This window comes from Poeciliopsis prolifica, unplaced genomic scaffold, assembly GCF_027474105.1.
Source record: "Poeciliopsis prolifica strain line A6 unplaced genomic scaffold, Auburn_PproV2 SCAFFOLD023, whole genome shotgun sequence".
In the NCBI taxonomy this organism is placed as follows: domain Eukaryota; kingdom Metazoa; phylum Chordata; class Actinopteri; order Cyprinodontiformes; family Poeciliidae; genus Poeciliopsis; species Poeciliopsis prolifica.
The window spans coordinates 16,913-38,819 of record NW_026562398.1 but is presented as its reverse complement, the minus strand read 5'-3'; the positions used below and the strand labels follow the sequence as shown (position 1 = coordinate 38,819).

The 21,907-nt window shown below is 35.2% G+C and overlaps 1 protein-coding gene across 1 annotated transcript in view; it reads right to left on the bottom strand.

Annotated features, from left to right (window-relative positions):
- Positions 1–21,907, bottom strand: part of cacna2d3a (calcium channel, voltage-dependent, alpha 2/delta subunit 3a) — a 69,043-nt gene that overhangs the window by 37,192 nt on the left and 9,944 nt on the right. Inside the window, exons 5-12 of the mRNA XM_055046245.1 lie at positions 20,506–20,580; positions 16,349–16,438; positions 15,724–15,837; positions 11,942–12,020; positions 6,809–6,942; positions 4,432–4,449; positions 439–510; positions 127–207 (exon numbers count right to left, since the gene is read on the bottom strand). Of these exons, the coding sequence (XP_054902220.1) occupies positions 127–207; positions 439–510; positions 4,432–4,449; positions 6,809–6,942; positions 11,942–12,020; positions 15,724–15,837; positions 16,349–16,438; positions 20,506–20,580 (663 nt within the window). The remainder of the gene's footprint in view (positions 1–126; positions 208–438; positions 511–4,431; positions 4,450–6,808; positions 6,943–11,941; positions 12,021–15,723; positions 15,838–16,348; positions 16,439–20,505; positions 20,581–21,907) is intronic.

Here is a 21,907-nt window from a genome sequence, read left to right as displayed (position 1 = left end):
GAGTTCCACTTCTCAAACTAAATTACTGCAATAATCTTTTTTATATATATATATCATGCTCTTTTGTTGAGATGTATGGCTGAACTCAATATCAAAAAGGAGTTATTAAAATTTTGTGTGTGCTACCTTATATTTAGGAATGGTTTTGAGCAGCTCAGAAACTGGCACGTCTGTCCCAACCACCCCAAGCAGGATTCCTCGGTTTCTCTGGAAAAAAATAAAAAAGATAAATGAAAAAAATTGCACAGAAGTTCCAACAAAGACAACATAAAACCTAAATAAAATTTATGTTAGACTATATCCTAATTTACCAATCAGAATAAAATTATGTAATTATTGTGTAAGCATCCTTACAAAATGTGGATGTGACATTTACTTGAGTTAAATGGCCAAAGAAAATTAATCTTTAAGTCTATATTGAACTTTATGTGAACTTACAGTCTCATTCTTGGTACTGAACACTGGCATTGCTACTGTTGTCATCAGGACCGGACCTTGACCATCATCCGACTGATGGCATTGTGAGAGATAATCAGTGATGAGTGAAAGAAGCAAGGAAAATGAGGGCATGAGAAAAGAGGGAAGCTAAATATGAAATGTAATTTTTATAGAAACAAACAAAATCTAACTACAGGCACACTAACCCTGAATCATTCGATGCATACTGTGTGAAACATATTCCTTTATGACATCAATAAGTGCAAATTTTTCAGTCTGCATAAAATCTACCACTTAAGTTATGAAGGTGATTTGATTTCTGCAGTAGCTTTAGTCATATCATTTTCTTGAGAGATCTTCAAAAACTTTCATGGCATGTTTTATTCATGTTCTTTATTTGCCCTAAAATGTGTTCAAAGTCTGCCTTTGATCTTGTGGAAAAAAAGCTTAACAAATGCAAGTTTTTCCAGTTTAGATATAAGTAAAAAACAAAAACAAAAAGAGTTTTAGAATTATTGTGATATTTAACTTCAAATTTATCTTTCCTTGCCTAATCAGAAATGTATATAAAAAAGCTCAAGGTTGTTTAACACTACATTTATTTCTACCATAAAATAATTAAAGGCATGCAAAATGTTGCCTTCTCTATACCATAGCAGTAGAGCATCTCAGTCAGAATATTAGAGCAACCTCTTTTAGTAATTACAATAAAAAATGAATCTAATTCGGATGACTACATGTATTTGCAATTTTAAATTTTTGTTCATTTTGATTGTAATGGCATTCAGTTCATGAAAACCAAAGACAGTTTCTCAGAAAATTTCAGTATTATACGAGGTCAACTTTTAACATAAACAAATAATGTTGACTTGACAATTGTCCAACAGACAGTCACCAAGTCATCCAGTGGTAAGCTGCAAAAGATAAACCTCTTGAAGACAGAGAAGTGGATGCAAGCATATAAACAGAAAGTTGATTTGAAGAAAAGGTTTGGTAGAAAATGTGTATAAAAACAAGACAGTCTGGAGAGGATTATGAGGGGAAGCCCATTTAATAATTTGTATCATGTTCACAAAGACTGCTGATTCTTGCAAGCCACTCTGTATCAGAGAAAAGATCCAGAAATATCAAGATTTGCATTGCACTTGAGAATCTACCTCCCGGAGTCGAAGAGTGTCGAGAAACACAATCCAGGCTCCGCTGTGAAATCCAAAGTCAGTGCATCCGGCAGCTAGAACACGATAGAGCAACCACGGCTAGAAGAGGGAACAGTTTTCTTTGATGTCCCTGTATTTACTTCAAAATCATACATCTTTAGTCATTTTTGTTGGTACTGATACCAGTTAATCAGTCAGCCATTATTAGTCCTCCAGCACAACATACTTCCTTCACTGCTCACCTCTTCTACAAACAGTAATAAACAGGCAAATGAAAGGACACTTGGTCTCCATTCTGTCTCCCTCAGACAGCGAGGAAAAGGGGATTGGTGACCTGTGTTTAGACAGCTGGTAATAGCAATCCAGTGTGCAGCATTAGACATCAAAAAGAGAACAAAGCACACCTAAGTACAGCTGTTGTTACAATGGATGGCCTTGCTGCTGGAGAATGTGATCGATCAAAGGACAGGAGGAACCAGCAAAGCATCATCTAAAAATACAAAATCTATTTCCAAGCAGGGGTCTATTGGATCATATATCACTAGAGCGACAAGCAGTCCCTTCACTGAATACTCTCTGCACATGAACATTAATCTAAGAAGTTATTTATTTTAGTATATGACCACTTTGTGAAAGTCTACCCTCCTCCAGCTGCTTTGGGAAAAAGCATACTTGATGCTTGATGATAAGGGAATGAAGAAGGAAAGCAGGCAAAAGAATTAGCGACAGAAGGTGTTCCTTAAATCTACTTTTTAAAAAGAGGATTTTAAACCTGTGCTTTATTGTCCAAACTAGTCACAGAAAAAACAAATAGGGTTTTAACACCAATCATTCAAAATATTCAGTGTTTAAAGTTTGAGGGTTAGTTGCCTAGATTAACTTTATTTATCAATAAAAGAGGAGCACAAAAGCTGCTGCACCCTTGAGTCTCTTGAATTCAACTTTTAACATAGACTCATTAAAATGCAAAATAATTTACGACCCATTGTGTCAGTTTACTCTATTATGACCTTTAGGGATTTCTCTAGCCACAGTAAATTACACATAAGAGTTATTTTCCTAGTACAGGCTTGGGGATGAAAACAAATCAGTATGGTTTAATGTTTTTCCACTCCTTTGACATAAAAACACAGACACCTGGAGCCCCTCAGACAGCTTAGATGCACACCCCTGACCTGTGTTTGGTATTTTATTGGAAAACCTTATAATCTAGGTTACTATGACAAATTGTGTGCTGGTAGATGAGGTGATCCTTGTTGCCTTGGAGACCAGGTTTAATGATGCTGCTTTGTGCAAACCACTAGAGCTAAAATCCTTGCTGGCTTCTGTAAGAGAACTAAGAATATCTTCCACAGCCAAAAAAGCTGGCAATGATTCAACAAACAATTATACTGCACAGATGTTCTGCCAAATATCCATGAAACGTTCAAATCCCCCTTAATCAGAGGGAACACTTTTCCTTTTAAACTGTGAAGTTTTTGTAGTCATCTGTTATGAATCTTTGGGCAGCAATTTTTCAAATCTTGATAGACAATACACTGAGTGCAACTTTGTCCTTTGTTTTATTGAGTGTTTCTTCAACTTATTTGAACTCATGACTAAAAAAACAACAACAAAGAGACTGGATAGTGGCTGTTAGGTTTTTTTTTTTTTGCCTTGCTGCAACAATGTTCTTGGAGAAACAAGGTTCTTGATTGTGGTGTCTTTCATCCACAATCACAAAATGCACATGCTAGGTTAATTGGTCTCCCTAAATTGCCCGTAAGGGTTCGTTTCAGCATGCATGATTGCTTTTCCTGAGAGATGTATTAAAAGACAGCCTAGTAAAGGGAGAGAAGGCAAAGACATACAAACAAAGGGATGATGGCTGAGTTACAGTGAAAAGGATCTGGAGCGTACAGGAAAAATAGTATGACCTTGCAGCAGGAAAGTTGATACATATGATCTCCAGAACACAAACCCTAATGGACGTCACTTTTTAAGCCAAATATTCTTATCTGGCACTCAGGCCAAGCTGGTGCAAGTGTTTTTTATGGATGTTTGAGTGTTAAAACCTGGAATAAAGTACTGTTAGAAGACAAAAGACAAATAATCAATGCATATTTCTTGTTAATTCTAGTTGGCGTGTCAAAAGAGTGTCTTCATCTATCCATTCGTACCCATTTCGATGTCAATGAGATCAAATTCCTGACATGAACAACTCTTTGCAAGGTCTCCAGCCTGCCAGCTGTCAAAAGACACAGCTCAGTGCCCGGCTCATGCTGGTGGGGAGGCAAAGCACCCTTCTGTTCTGTTATTATCATTGCTGTGATTACATAGCTCCTTATTGTTACCTATGCAACTTATAAATTACAAAAACTAAGCTACTAAAAATGATAAAAGGCATCAAAATCAGAATCAGAACATCCTGGCATGGATTTCCACCAAGAACACAATGGAACTGCTAATTTTAGAGAACTACACAGAAACAAATAAACGCACAAAACAACCAGGGGAGCAAAATGTAACCACACATTTACACAGAAGACCAGACTGCCTGAATGGAAATAATCGAAAAGCACAGCTAACATCACTGATGAATAAGTGTGAGCACAAACATGTTTGTTTAATCACACATGCAAAAGACTTCCAAGATGCATGACTCGAGCCATTAACTCGACAAACAGCATACAAATACTGCACACAATTAATGTCATGAGGATCACAGTTAGCGTCCCCAAACAATGCGGTAATCTCATAGATATTGGAAACCAAAGCCCGCATGCACAAAATGTACATAAACATACAGCAGCACCCAACAAACAGCATTACGATGGCCTCAAACCGGATGTTTTACCTTTTGTGCTTGGGGGAGCTTAAGGAGAGCAGTTTACAGAAGGAAGGAGGAGGGGGAGGAGAAAAGGGTCAAAAACATTTGTGGATAAGTGTCAGAAAGCTTTTCAAAGCAGTTTTTACTGCACAGAGCGGTAGAGAGTGTAAAAAACAGTGATCCACACTGATTTGCTGCTCAACCGCAACTTCAAAACAGTTACAGCGTAAAGGAAGAAGAGCTTTCTGACACTGAGGGTTGGCAAACAGGGAATAATTAGTTAAACTGCTGATGTTTGGTAAGTTAATTGAATCATTTTCAATGCAACAGAGAAATACTAAAGATGACAAAACAGAACAGAACATCAGAATAGAAGGATAAAACATGAGGAGATCTGTGAAGAGAAAGTTGTTCTTAATTTAGTGTTGAACATTTGGATTTTGCTTCTGACAGACAGCATCTACAATAATCTCCTTATACCTTTTATTTTATTAATCTAGAGAAATAATTGTTGAGAACAGAGTTTGTCTCATTATACACCTTTGTACTTAAGTAAAACATAAAATACATGTATAGCTAAATACTCCAGGATCATGACTGTGTGTTGTGCCTAATTTTAGAAATGGGGAAGAAACTGGCACAAATCTAGTTTTTGGTAGAGTAGATGTAGCAAAAATTAAAGCACTACTATCACTGTTCCCTGCAAATGATGCAAAAGAAAAAAAAAAAAAGTATGTCAACATTGAAATAATTCTCACTATTTAAACCTTCGCCTCCACCACCTACTCGTACCTGACACCAGAACCTTTGGCTCATTTTTTTTTTTCCAAGAGTGACAGCTGATAGTTTACAGAACTGTCAACATCCAAACTTTCCGTAATCAAGACATGCTTATGCTGCTGCTTTGAAAAAAGCACAACACAATGCTGCACTCTGCATTTTCTACTGCCAAGGCCTCCTAACTCGTCTCCCAGCCTCAAAGCTCTGCAGATGGTCCAGAACACGACAGTGTGTCTGGTCTTTAATAAGCCTAAAATAGTACAAATTATCCCTCTATTCATTGAGCTACACCGGGCACCCTTAACATTCAGCATCAAATTCAAGTCACTGACGTTAGTATACAAAGTGCTTAATGCAAAGGGACCTATCTATTTGAATGCAGAGCCATGTTTAAGATAATTCAATCTTTTTATGTTTTGTCCAAAATGGTACCTACCAAGTGCTGCAAAAACAGGCATATTCTTGTCTATGTGCAGGAAAACCGTGAAGACCCGTCTCTTTATAGAACATCTTGTATCTTAAGGAAGGCACCTTTCTGCACACACCTCTATACCTGCACTATTTCTACACTGTCACCTGTGACAGAACCTGACTTATGTTCTTCCTTATACGTAGCTACATTGCTACATCCTCGTTTGTATGTCTCTTTGGATAAAATAACCTGTGAATTCCATTAAAAAAAAAACCCCACACACACATTTTAATGTTCCATTATTTAATAAATACATTTATTTTCTCTTGTGAAACTAATTAGTAATGCCCTCTGTATATTTATGTTTTCCTTGTTGATTGCCAGACCCTCACTGCTTTTAAGGGCTTGTTCTGTTGCATAGTCTATGTATTTTGTTCTTACGCTTTGTTGGTGCTGGATCAAGTTCTACCTATTTCATACCCAACAGTTGCCATTTTATCCCAAACACTTAAATAATAAATAAAAATAAAATTCCTAGAAAAGTTTTATGATTATGAAATTCTTTATTCTTTCAGAAGATGATAGAAAATTATTGTAAATTTTCTGCTATCAAAAGAGATCTTTGGATAAAGAAATGTCTTAAAGTGTATGGTTCTTTTTGTATAAAAACAAAGCTCAATAAACAAAAATGTAAAATGATGGTCTTTATTTGTCTATTCTTTGCTACAAACCATGTGTGCAAATCATCAGTCTCTTTTCAGTGTGACTTTTATTTGCACAAGACCCTGTAATGATAAAGCATGACAAAGGTATCCAAGTTTCTATGCAAGTTTTAAAGCCCTTTTACAATGAAAAACAATTGTCTGCCATAAGCAGTTTTGGCTATGGTCAATGTTCTGCTCATGCTACAAGGCTCCTAAATGTCCTCAAGAGGCTCATTTTCTTAATGAATCCATCTGTTGCACATACTAGCAGACACTTTCACACACTGGTACACTGGCACTCACAGACACATTTTCAGCTCGCTGATGTGTTTAATTCACATTCATTCTTATCTCAATTGTATATTTAATTTATTCTCAAAATGCTAAAGCTTTTTTTTAACATAAGCATAAACAAAATTTGTGCTTTGTAAAGTTTTGATGTTCACTGAGTCCAAAGTATTGCATTTCAATGAGTGAAGTGAAAGTGGGAAAACAAGAATCCACTCACAGTGCTGTCAATGTATGCCTCGGTCCACACTGTGTCATGCTCCCGGTCAATAACTTTGGGGCGACTCAGGACATGGAGATACTCCATCACATTCTCTTGAACATCGGCCAGCGTAGAAATTTGAGTGAAGTAGCCTGCAGAGAAAGGGAACAAGTCAATTCCCAGCTTTCCCAAACAGTATTGTTTTTAAACTATGACTGAATTACTGAAAGTTAGCAAAGAATACTACCAGAAAAACAAACAAACAAAAAAAAATGCATACTCCACACAAATCTGCTGCTGTATTATCCATAGGTTATTATCTTCAAAAAAGTGCTACAGATGTTTTTTCAGACATGTAAAAAAATACTTTGAAATACTGTTAAAAAGCCATAACAGTTTGTTATTAAATGCCATAAAGGTATAAGATCAAATTAACATAATTTGGAGAAAAAATAAATAAATAATTTTTTTTTTTAATTTAAGATCTAGAGGATAATATCTAATTTCCATCTTTTGATCAGTGGTAGGACATACCATGCAGTCTGTTTTGATTTAATATTTACATTGTATGACTGGCATATTTTCTAATCCTGGCACTCAAAACTTCGCAGATTTATATTTAAAGTAATGTTGTAACAACATGCTAATTGTGAGTGGAAGTAAAGAATGGTTCGGCAGTGTCAAGCAGTTTACATTGATTCATTGTCTTGAGATATTTCTGTTAGAAATGCATTTCTTGGTTAAACTAAAAGAACATTGAAATCTAAATCCGGTAGGGGCATAGAAAATGTAATATTACTTTATTATCACACTCCATGATGCACTCTGCACCTTCATTGAAAACATTTTTCATTACTGAGTAATAGTGTTTTATTTCATGTCATGACATATCTGCTCAAACCAGTCAAATATTTTGAGAGCAAAAATTAGAGAGCTTTGTTTGTTAGACATATAAAAAAGCAACCGCTGGAATGAACACAGAAAATGTGACTACAACACAACTGAAACTGGTAAAATTTAAATATATAATAAAGCTTTATTGACTTACATCTCAAACCTACTTTTGTCTCAAACTCGATTTATTAATCAGTTCCTCACCTTTGTTATACAACCAAAACTGATCAAGAGCAGATGTCTGTATGTGTGTTCCAGGTTGTTTCAAGTTGTAAGAGATGAGATTCAGTGGGAGTAATCTTTCCCAAGTTATTAACATCACACTCGCATACATGTCTCTGTAACAAAGCTGAATACAGAGGGCAGCAGAGATTTACTTGGTAGAGAAGATGGCAACCTGGATTTATGTATGAAAAATAGCAAAAGACTGTTCAAGTCAGAGCGAAGCAGCATGGGTTTGTGGATGATTAAGTGGTATGCAAATGTGATGTAAAAGCTATTCTCAGAAAATCCAAATGCGGTGCCATTTCCTTGAGCGGTAATGCCATCATTATGGTACTAATGTACGTGTGGAGGAGGAAATACTGTTATCTCGGCAGGAGGAAAGAAAGCCGGAAAGTAAATCAGGACAACAGTGAGACGGAGCACAAGAAACGACACATGAAAAAGAGAAAAGAGCGAGTCCAACAAGTTTCCACTCAAACGGAAAAAGAGCAAACGGCCTCCATCAGTGCAAAGCAGTCAAGCAGAAAAGTGCAGCTCAAAGAAATAGATTTTAGGGTCACTGTTTCCTAGCAAAACCTTGACAGTATGAGGTAAAAAAAGGCAAAGTTTACACACAAAGAAAATCTAAGCAACAAGCATCACTCTAACACAACCAATTAATACCCAATTCTGAATTTGTACCCGTGTTACATTTAAAGATGAATTAAAATGGACATTTGTTTTTGAAAAACCCAGAAACTTTGGCAACTGTACCAATCTGGTAACTGTGAAACTGATCTAGAGCAGATCATATGAATTTAATGATCATCTCAGCAGAGAATACAGTAACAAAACATATTCATAGACTTGCTTGCATCACACTTCAAGCAGACTCTCAGCTTCGATGCATCGTTCATCACAAGAGACCTGAGAATGACTGCTCCCTCTGGAAGGCTGAGGGTGTCCTTCAGGCTGAGCAACTGGGGCCAGTGAGATGAGCTGGCCAAAAGAATAATGAATGTGCTCTGCTCTCAGTGACACAGCACACCTGTTACACATGCTAGACATATGCTGGCCTGAAACGGCGAGGGCAGAAAAATCGCTTTTAAAAGAACCTTGGTTTGGCATATATGCAAGACAAATCTCTCAAGGTGTCCTTACACATAAATATGATGAAGTGGGAGTGAAAAATGCATCATAATTTAAAAAAACAACAACTAAACAAAGGATAGCCTTGTAAAAAAAAAGTTTGATGAAAGGTCATTTAAAAAAAAGTGATGTGACTGAATCGATATAAATGTCCTGAACTTTGAGAATGCAAGAAAAAATAAACTTGATTTTAACCTTTAGTTGCTAAAGTGTGATGGATTTAGCAGCAACCTGATGAATTATGAGTAAATGTAGCCAACTAAAACAAGAAACATCATTTCAGACTATTTTAGACTAACTTTGCATGAGAGACTAAATAGTTAAGAGACTATTTAGAATGTATTTAAAAATGTTTGATTTACATTGATTTTAATATATGTCAAATATGTTATATATATATATATATATATATATATATATATATATATATATATATATATATATGTGTGTGTGTGTGTGTGTGTGTGTGTGTGTGTGTGTGTGTGTGTGTGTGTGTGGGGGGGGGGGTGTGTGTGTGTGTGTGTGTGTGTGTGTGTGTGTGTGTTAATAGATGTACAGATTGCTCAAAAAATTTCAACGTTAGCAAAAACTGTTAAGTAATGGTGTTATGTCTTTCTCAAGAACAATAATGTCCAAACTCATGAAATTAGAAACTTTTTTACAAACATGGTAGCTATATTTGGAGTGTGGTAAAGAGTTGTTTTTTTCCTCAAGGTCAGCTTGAATTATTCTTTTAGCTTTAATAACCAAGGCTTTTTGTGTCAGCTTCCCAAAACTGTTTACTGCACATAAATAAGGTTATATTTTAGCATCGAAAACGTGATTTCAAAAGAGGTTTTAGATGGAAAAAATTTATGATCGGAAAGATGATAGTCTCTCAGTTCCAGGGTTGGGTCTTTGCTGGATTTTATTTCCCCGTTTCTTAAAGATAAAGATAACATCTTAAGATGCACTTCAAGATGTCCTTGCCCTTTTCCACTTCTCTTAATTCTTAAGTCCCCAGTGGACAATTTGTGATTGTAAACAAAAAACAGGCAGTCTGAAAAAAACCTAGAAAAAGGTCTGACATAATTTCTCAGTTGGTGTGTTTTTTGTTATGAATCTGATTTTAACAATGATAGGTTGGCATCTTAAGTGATGAAGAAGAGACTATTAGGACTTTAAAAGGAATAATTTTATCTGTTGCTGTTTTATGTGTCTCTATTGTGTGCCTACGCCTTTTCTTTTCAATTTTCTGCTTCACAGAAAGCAAAAACAAAAATAATTTCCTGTTACAAATAAACTTCTAATTCCAGAAATATATACATATGACTCTAGTTATAAGAAAAGAGAGGCATGGGAATCTCATCTTTCAGTGAAATTCCCCATAACAGACAGGTACAAACATGTCTGTTATCTTGGTGCCTCTGGTCAAGAAAAAAAAAAAAACTTTTGATGCTTTGAACTTAACGTTTGATGCAGTATCACTGAAAACGGTACAAAAATCCAATCTTTGATTTGAGTATATTTTTGTCATAAAAAACTGACTTGTGATTTTCTTGTCTTGAACAAAATCACCAGTTACACAACTGCTAGCACGCCAGCCATTTCAAATAAATATAAATGAATATCCTCTGTTCAGCATGAAACAAAATATGATTATTATTTTTTAACATGCAAGCAAGACTTGCTACAACTCCCATATATGACACAAACAGCTGAAGGCCTGCTTGTACCCAGTGGGCATCAAACACAGCAGCAGAGCAAAGTGAATTTCATTGGTGTAGAAATTCCAATATATACATAATATATACATAAGCATATATTGTGCTCATGTATATATTCATATATATGTATAAAGAGTATAAAATGGGCACCCAAAAGGATCTAAAATATTTGTGATGGTTAAATAACTGAGTCAGATCATCTCCATAAACTCCAGCACCTGCAGAATAATCCTAACTTGAGTGGTAACCATTTATTAAAGTTGATTCACAGAAGTAACTGTGGGGAACCAAGAAGTCAAGACTCACTGATGGAAAACCATTCACTATTTGCACTGAAGCAAAAAAATTTTTCCAGAGTCTTATCAATATATCTTTGGCTTAACTCACAGCTGTCTTCCCTTTTCTCTCTGCCCATTTCACAACTAATAATGAAAAAAAAAAAAAAAAACACACGAGCAAAAAATCTTAGGAAAAATCCACTTTTATTCTTTTAAAAGCAACAATTACATATCCTGATTGAGTTTCTATTCATGTAATTAATGGTGGAAGTCTTTACAGTGTGTATCAAACTCAACATATAGTAGAACTAAAATGTCAGATATAAAATCTATTGTAACAGAAAACTGCAGACTGTAGGCAAATTGACTGTCACTGCATGTATGATCAACTGACACTTGCACACATTTACACAGCATGACACACACGCAAACATCATCACCACCAACACCTTCAAGCTGACGAGAAATCCTCTCTGATGTCGCTTCCACACAATACTGTGGCTGCCCTGGTCTCTAGTGCAGACATGCTGCTAAATACACAAGCACATCTTTTATGTGACCTGTGACTCTATAGTCTTATCTAATGCACTTGAGGAAATGGAGCCAGACTGTCTAAGTCAGCCACCTCCTGGCTAAATATAGAACCTGGGGGAAAGTGTTCTTTGCACTGAGACAAAAGTGACCACCCAAAACACTGATAGAAAATAGTGTATTATCTTGATTGTACTTTTAGCTTGGGGGGAGATGAAATAACATGACATGATGTGTTGGTGCAACTGCAACCAGCTGCCTGCTGTCATGTGTAAGTGCTAATACTGATGAGCACTGACACACTCGCCCATGCTACTGAATGCAAAGATGAGTTCTCCCTTAGTAACATGCACAAACTAACCACAAGGAGAAAAAGAATAAAATCCCACCTTTGTTAGCACACGCCATCCATTTTAAATTATCTGCAAAGGCTGACTCCCGACCAATCAAGTAGGGGAATATTCGAACCTAAAGAAAAAAAGCAAATCACTACAATTATTCATTATGATCAAAGTTTGATAAAAGCTAGAACAGTACTCTATGAAAAAGAACTTTCGAGTCAAAGTCAAAGGATTCATTCGACTAGAGCAGGGTGTCAAACTCCAGTCCTGAAGGGCCACTGCCCTGCAGTTCTTAGATGTGCCACAGGTACAAAACACTGGAATGAAATGACTTAATTACCTCTTTCGTGCACAGATAAGTTCTCCAGAGCCTTGCTAATAACCTAATTATGCTATTCAGGTGTGGTGCAACAGGGGCACATTAAAAGTTGCAGGGCAGTGGCTGGAGTTTGACACCTGTGGACTAGAGCAATAAAGAGAAATCTGAAGGATTAACAATTCTCTTTTATAGTTTTTATCTAAATAATGTTTCATCTTTATCATCATGTATTTAGGTAGCATTTGAGGACAGATGTAAGTCCTGACAAGCAGGACTTCAATGCAAAATCTGACATCAGTGATCCGACTTATGAGAAGTCCAATCTCTCTACAGCCAAACCAAGATTTTCCAAACAGTTCACAGACAGCTCTAGCAGAAGGTGTAGCTGGCAGGTGTGTTTATGGATCCTGGTGTGCGCATGCCTGTGTGAGAAGATTTTTGCCAGATCAGATTGGCGCAGATGCAAGCCTCTGGGGGCACAGCTGTTCTGGCTTCAGTGGCTGACTTTTTCATTGCCTCACTTCATCCATAGACAACATGACACTGCCAACTGCAGCACATTTCATTGTGTGCGAGTTTATCTATTAAACAGTAATTCTTTGGTAGTTATTTAGACCGTAATGATAGTCACCCACAACCATCAATTTAAATCAGCAGTGCAGAAGCAAACATCAAATCACAGCTGTGGTTTGGAAACACTAAGGTTGAGCAAAAATTAAAGTGTAAAGTATTTTGCGACAGGATACAACACCAACTTAAAACACTCATTTGGTTTGATCATTATTCAGCTCTTGACAGAACATCCAAAATTTTTCGTGTTTTGTGTACTTGGCTTAATTATTGTTTGCGATGCACGTCTGTCACTGGATTTGAAACTAGAAATGACAATGAGAGGAAGAATTTAAATACATGTTTATCTAAGTTCATATCGGAAAGCAAATTCAAAATCTATTCTGTTCTTTTCTAAGCAATTTTGACAGCTTCTCATGTTCTTTAAGGTGCTCTTTGATATGATCAAAAGTAACTTTTCAAAATATTCTTACCCAGGAAGACTGCCTGGTGTTTTGTGCAAAAGTAATTGTATGATGAAACGATAGCAGTATGAATGGATTGTTGCCTTATCTGTAATAATGCAAAGCTGCTTCTGTCTGATTGTCATGAAAGGTTGGAGCCACAATGCAAAGCTTTCAATTTACCAGCCTTGCTATGTTCCAAACCTCAACTATGTTCATGAGATATGGATTATGGCCAAAATTAATTCCCACCTGCAAGCAAACTAAATATGTTTCCTCCATAGTTTAATGTTGGCAACAGGTTGAGGAGCCGCTTCAGAAAAACATGGCAGAATGAGGTGGAGACCAGAAAACTTATCTTAGATGATCTTTCTGAAGTATTTTTAGAATACGTCAAAACATTGATAAATTTATTATTCAACCTAACTTCCTAAACCTAACCTAACAACCTAACCTAAATTGTGCAAATGTTCAAATCATTTGCACAATCTTTTTATTTATTTTTATTAGTTTTTTTATTAATTAAAATCTTTGTTGTTGTTTTTTTTCTTATTTTTGCATTTTAGACTTTAGGCACTAACGATGTTTTTCACAGCAATAAATAGTACATGAATAAATCTGTGATTTTCTTATAGATAATCAAGACCTGATTTGCATTTCTAAAGTCAAGCAGTACTGTGATGTCAGACAGTAGCGAGGGAGGTAGTAAAACCAGCGAGGAAAAAAGAAAAACATTGAAAAGCAGTAATGGAGGAAAAGAGGGTGAACGAAACACACTGGAGAGAATGACAAAGACTGAAGACTTCTATTATCAGCGGGGTTCTTCTAAATGGAATCATCTAGCAGCCTTGTCCCTTCTCCACTCACTGCTGTTGAGACTTGAGGCAAGATTTGGTGGGAGGGGGAGGTGCTGGAGCCGGAGGCAGTTTCCATACAGACTATGATAGATAGACAACAACAATACTACTCATATTTGCCAAATTAGATTAATGATATTAATATTAATGAACGCACAGCTATGCATTACATATATCAAGCAATCTTCTAGATCATTTTGCAAACTATACAAGAACTGAAATTGAAGAGCAGTCATTATGCGTATATTTGTCAGGATATGTTAAAGACTGGAGATTTACAATTTTGCTTGAGGCTTGTTTAGTATGACTTTGCTCTGACTTTAGAAAGTTTAACTGCATCCTTTTATATACTAATTTTAAACCAATGTAAAAAAAAAAAAACATGAATACGAGGTCATGATAAAGGTTTTTATTTCAGTGTAGTTTTATCATTTTCCTATAATATGAAATAAAAATGTGATTTCTTTGAAAATGTGATGCAATAAAAATGACACATATATGCAACTGAAACCAGATATTTAGTGACAAATATATTAAAGCACACTTAATGTTCTTTTCCCAATGCCCATGTGTGTTAAGATGTTTCTTCAGAAATTTTCCTTAATGTTCTGATGATGTATTCTTTTCTATAAAGAGCACCAAGCTGTCCTGCGTCACAATACTAACACAACATGATGCTACCACCCCCTTACTTAAGAAACAAAACAATATCGGAAAATGTTCAATTATTCTTTAAATGTAACACTGGTCATTATAGCCAAACACCATTTTATTTTAACCAAAGTAATGTACACATTATGTCAAAAAATGACTACTATGTACTATGTACATAGTAGTACATAGTTCTACTATGTACTGCATAATTTACACATTAAGCAGTACATAGTAGTCATCTACTAAACTCAGTTTAGTAGATGACTAAACTGAGTTTAGTAGATGACTAAACTGAGTTTAATAGATGACTAAATTGAGTTTAGGATGATTTGTAGATGTCAACAATTATGTTTCTGACAAAAAATATTCAATGATTTCAGATTTAAGCTCTGATATCCATGCTTAAATTTGCAGTTGTTTGTATTGCCTGTTTTATTGGAAGAAACAGCCATTTTGTTGTTTTCTAATTTTAAATGGAAATGTGTGCTTAGAACTGCATGCTTATTCTAAAATAAGTGTGCTTGATGAGGGATACATGTAACTTTGATGTTAAAAAATATTTATTTTCCTGTGGGAGGTTTGCGGTCTCCCACTTCTTGCCTCCAGTATGCAGCAATGACCACAGCAAAACTTCTCTAATAAAGGCTTTTTGGCACAGTGGTCAAATTCTGTTTTTCAGCAAAAGGAACACAATACCAAGCCTGATGTCTAAAAGGCCCACCCGCAGGTCCAAAGTATCTTTTGGAAAAAGACTTTCAGAAATGCCAAAACGAAAGAAACAAATGTAAAGAAAAACAGGTCAAGAATAACACGTAAATATCCCCACAAAACTTGTGCAAAATCTTTTTTTGATTCTATAGGTCAAATACTTCTACACTAGTAAAAATACATTTACAACAGTTTAATCTGTGAATAAAGATTAATTTAAACATGATTAGTTTTTCAGAGTAAAAATATTTTCAATAAGAAAATATGGAGTTTCTTTACCTTCCTGTCTGGCCAGTTGTACTTCTCAAAGATGGCATCGTATGTGTTGACTGCTCCATCTGTCACCAGCATAATGGCCTGGCTACACTCACTGCCCCTTCCAGTCTTATTAAACTGGAATCAGACAGAAAATGACACTTACGTTTTCCACATTTAATCACTAAAAGGCCATGTTACCAATTTCCTGCCTATTGGATAGAATGTATTTCAGTTGCAACAACGAAGCAAACAGAACATAATATACATAACACTATGGACATGAGGATATTGAGAGTGAAAATGTTTCTCAAGTGCAACATTGCATGCTGTGAAATACACTTCAAGCTGTTGTTGGTATTGCAGGATATTGAAACAGATCATTGCTTGTCAGATATGATTATACAGATCAAGTTAATAACTGCATGCGTGTCTACTTGTTTGCATGTAAATTTGATTAATTGATGTTTCCTAATGACAACAACTTGAGTCATCAAGTACCTTGTTTACTCAGATTATTTTTTGTAGTGATTCTACAAACTGAGCTATTAATTACAGTCTTAATTAAATGTTAGCATAAAACCGTTGTTCAGGTGAGTGTGTGTGTGTGTGTGTGGGCGAAAATATTGTTTCTCTGTGAGTCACTTACATCACTGAGAAGATTGAACGCTTCCGTCAGAGCTATGTCCAACATACCAATGCCTTGAGCAAACAGCTTATCAAGGTGCTCCCGGAAATGCTGCAAACATAAAGTTTGGTGAGGCAGGATTTCAGATCATGCTTACAAATAAATAACTGAACTACAAATTACAAAAGATGCTTGACTTGTGGCCCTTAGGTCTTTTTATACAAAAAGCAAGACGGAGGTAATCATAACTTAAGGAAATTATCAATATAAGAACAGACTGATTTAATATTTTCTTAACATATCTCATGTTATTTTACACAATTTATATAAACTGTGTGTGGAGAGAGACAATACAAACAGACTAATGGACTCTTAAAAAAAAGCTTTGGGCCAAGTTATTTTAACTAGATGCAACTATAATGCATTAAGGATGTTTTCATTCTCTGCATTTTGTCACATCACAAACAGAAATACTCTGAATTTTATTAGAAGTTTGTGAAATAGACAAACACAAATGTGCAAATAACTGTGCAGTGAAATGGAAATTGTAGTTTCCAAAATTTACTTTCAATGAAAATTCTGAAAATGGCTTTCTGAATTTATATTGCAATATCAAACTGAATGAAGAGAATTCTCACATGACGCTACATGTTCACTAATGTTTTCTAACAAATCTGTAAAGGCAAATGTATACAGCAGAAGGTCAGAGGTATAGTTGTATAAAATTTAAAGTAGTTTTTAACACCTGAAAAACCATTGTTTAATCAATCAAAGGTAAATGAGAAGAATATAACTTGACCTGACTGTCCACTGAAGCTTACAGGTCAGACAAAGACAATATTATTCAGGGTAACTTTGAAAGAGCTGCAGAGAGGTCGGCGAATTTAATAATAGCGACTGTTATAATTACAATAGTGCACTCTACAAATCCAAGCTTTATAAAGTGGAGTGGCTAGAAAAAAGGCCAACATTGAAAGAAAGCTATTAGAAGTTCAGATTACACTTTCCTGCAATACATGCCAAAGCATTGTTGAAAGAGGAACTCAGACAAAAATGTACATTTTTGTGACAAAGTTAGGAGGGTAAGTTTACATTTTTGTGAAGCACAGTATATATATATATATATATATATATATATATATATATATATAATATATATAATATATATATATATATATATATATATATATATAAAACATTTCCCTGTGACAGTGTAAACTTATTTTCATAAACATAAGTGATTACACCTTCATGTACATGTCCAGGTCGTGTTGGAAAAAACAAGTTACACCTGATTGTCAGGTGTCATAGTGCATGAACACCTCAGACCTTGTATGCCTTATCAGTATCATGATCCTCAAACTTCTTTTCCTTTTCTTCCACTTTTTGAGACAATGTTTCAGGTATTTGTTTTTTTCAATGATGGACAGAGGAATGTGTTTTAACATTCAGCAGGGGTCAGCAAAATGTGTAGGAACATATCAATAGTATTCTCAGTGGGAAGAAACTGTGCAGTTGTACATACAAACGCATACCAAGCATAAGTACACAGGTACACAAAAAAACTCAGCGTCTCTTCTAACATTCTCATATTGCAAAAAGACAACCTTTCCGTGGTTGCCGATAAAAGGTTAATCGGTTCCAACAAAAGACCTCTCCCTGGAGCATAGCAAGCTTTCCCTATTGCCCGTGCTTGCACCTGTGACTGCCTGTGCGTAAAGATCGAAGTGATTTTTCAGAACACAGCAGGCCATGCTTAAATCCAGCAGAGCATTTACGTGGCAGACAGAAAACGTGCACATATTTGAGAGGGATTCAAGTGTGAGTGCAATACTAAATATGCCGGAGTTTTTTCATGGCACTACAACGACTTGAAATGAGAGCTGGACGTCGCATTTTTCAGAGAGTGGACACTTTTAATTCTTTAACGTGAGCATCGCTGCTAGAGCAGTCTAGCTGTAAGAATATCCATGTGAACGAATAAATTATCTTCAAATGCAGCTTGCCAAGGCATTTGCTTTTGATTTTATGGCAAATTACTCATCTCAACATGGAGATATATGTACTTCTGATAAATGCAATTAAAGGCAGAAAAAGAGCTTTCTGTAAACAAAATGAGCAGTTAAGTATAGAGATATAAAAACTTCAGCGTGTTTGGAATCCAACTAGCAGGCATGAACAGTAATTCAATACCAAGTCGAATCAAGAGTTTGCCATCGTATGATATTACATCACCGTTTTTACTTGCAGAGAATTTTGCTTGATTCATTAAGTATAATCCTCTTTTTCACCATATTTGATCTCATTTTAAGCTGTATTACTTTGTTTTATTTAGGCATAGCTTTTTTTTGGTTAAACCCCTTTATATAAATTTGTGTGGGGGACACATTTTACCCATTGATTTAACCAGGACTCTGTGGATGAGCAGAGAAATACAGTCAAATCAAAACAGAATGTTTCATATTCCGTATTAACCATGTCGAAGTATTCAGTCCAAAGTAGCAAATCTCTACTATTTTTTTTCACTTTAAAGTTCAGCAATGCCTTTGTATGATTTCCTTGGGGAGAAACCCTATTTAAGGAATGTGAATATTCTAGCAATATTTTATCTGTCTTTTTTAGCTAAAATAAACCAGAGCCAAGTTTAATCGAGTGAAGTTCAGAATCAAGACTAATTTTCCCCTAAGGGAAACTATTGGCAAGACCTACAAATTCATGCATTTCAGAGGAAAAGTTTTATATGACCATGAGCTTTGGGACACATCAGGGTTGAGCATCAAATATATATATATCGATACACAAATTCCATTAACTACGAAGTTATAATTTATTTCATTTAAGAACGTTCTGATTTAATACAATGTTAAACACGTACAACCAAGAAATCAAAAAGAGAAGCTCTCTGACAACATGAAGTAAGCTAAAAGATCTGAAAACCAATCCTCATCTAAAGCACTTTAAGGACAGACGAGCAACAGACTCACAAATATCTATTGCCATTTCCAAGGCTCAAGGACTGTGGTGAATGAAAATTCAACTACAGTTTGCTAGATTTTTGTCACATGAAAACTTGATGTCTTAAAGTACTTTACCACATTAAAATATGGCTTTAATAAACCACATGAGCACTTTTGCAGCCCCTATTGGGACATCCGCTTTCAGGCTTTCTTCTCTTAGACAGGCTGACTCATCTACATTAAGCTACTGCATGGAACACGCAGTTCTAATCCATATTCATAAGTGTGTCGTCACAATAAGGTAAACAGAATCTAACAACCTCAACAAAATTCATGCAGAGAGCATTTTTCACCAATTGCAAGTGCAGCTTTGAAATCATTGCATGCAGTCACAGGTAAATAGCTTACTGCTGTGCTGGATTAATGCAGAACACAGTGAATGGAAATTAAGAGAAGATGAATGAGATTTGATTCATTTTGAACATTGCAAGATCCTTATGAATGTATCTTAAATTTCCAATCAGAACTCTTAATCTCATACTACAAATATATTATTACTTCTATATAAACTGCATTTATCATAATTTCTCCAAGTTTTCTATAAATAAATGTGTATGTAAAATATTATTTAAGTATTAATGTGCTACTTGAACTAGAGAGTGTAGCACAGATAATCTTAATTACTCATCAAAAGTAAGTGTTGTTGTATACTGACCCTATATTGAAGCATTACAACATTTAATTTGTTGCAACAACATTTAATTAGCCTTTGGGGTAAACAGTACCAAAGTATTTGAATAGAGTTGAATAGAAGCAAATAAAGACTTATTTTAATGCGTTTATGCATTCTAACAGCGTTCACACAAACTTTTGAGTTTGTTTGACAAACTGGAAAATGAAGAGCAACTGTACATCTGAGTTTAGTGTCTTTTTTTTTAGTAAAGCTTTTAATCAACTTCCTATATCTGTATGAACAGAGTTCTGCATAACAGAAAGACGGGAAGGTAAAATGAGGATATATTTAAGTACTTTATTTCAGCGTTCCTGTCTTTATAATGACACTATAGACAATTTTACATTTAAGTAGCAATTTTTAGATTGATTTAGTGCTTTCTCCAACATAAAATTCAATGCCCCAAATTTTATTTCACATCGCCGTATCTTGACATCTGCAATTCTAATCTATGAACAACTTTAAATTGAACTGATAAAATCACTCACATCTTTGTTGGTGACATCTGCTTGAACCAGGGTTCCATTCAGACATGGCTCCACATAATGCAGTTCCTCATTGTACTAGAGAAATACAAAAGGAATTTATGAAAGTGAGTCATTACAAAAAATAAAACTACTTGAATTTTAAAAGACGCAAGAAAATTCACTCCTCTCTATGACAAGAACAAAATGCATGCATTGCACAACACACACCCCAACCAGTGCCGGCTATTTGGTGATAATACCCCTTAATGCATCACTATGAAATAAACTTCAAAGACCTGGGAAGACAATTGAATTGTGTTTCTCCAAGCCACTAATTGTGCTCTAATCCGTTTCTGTGTGTGCTGCATGTGAGAAGCTTTGGACTGAATGTGTGTTTATTGCAGAATGCAAAACATATTCCCTGTGCAAAAGATTGTTTTCTCTCAAGAGTGTATATAATTTGTTCTATTACGTTTGATACTGAAGTGAAAATAATACAATGTTGAGATGCACTCAAAAAAATGGCTTTTTGAAACAGGAATGACAAACTCAGCTGTCAAATTAAGAGATTATTTTTCCTCATCCTTTTCAAATTGTCCTTTTTTTCAACAGAATAATTTTCTAATGATCTTAAGAATATTAAGTGTTACTGAAATATGTGTTCACCATGTAAAAAACAGTGACTTCATTATATCTATATTTGGATTTTAGCATTTCCAATGGAATTTTCAGTAGAAATTGTTTTAAATGTAATCTTTAGGACACAAATACATTTCCATACCATTCTTTCTTTTATAGATGGAGATATTACAAAAATCTGACTGCTTATGATTCTCTTTAGCAAAACTCGAACATCAAATGTGTGTGTACAGCAGAACTGCATCAGCCTGAATAAATGATAAGATTAGCAAAGATCCTGAAGGCAGGGAATAACCAAGTCTGTCTCTTTTGCATTTCAAATCTTTATTGAAATGACAATTAATTAATTATGAGCATGACAGGAAAGAAAGCTAATTTTTAAAGCATGTTTCTAGTGTGAAAAGGAAAAGATAAATATGGGCTTGTCTTGATGTGTGTGTGGAAGCTTGTCGTCTGCTAACTGACTCAAAATGTTATTTTTTGGGGACTAAGAAGCCAACTTGACACAAACTTATGAGAGCTATAGCTCATGGGGATGAATGTGCACTTTAAAATTGTTTTTAAGATTAAAGTTGCTGTATGTAACTTTTATAAAGAATATGTTTTTTACATATTTGTTAAACCTCATATCAGTATGCTATGAGACAGATAATCTATTAAAACATAAGTCTCCATCCTGAGCTATAATTGCAGTCTGAAGAAATGCACTGCTCTTGAACCAGAACTAATCAATCAGAGCCAGGAGGAGGGTCTTAACTCTGTCACTCAACCGCAGGTACACACT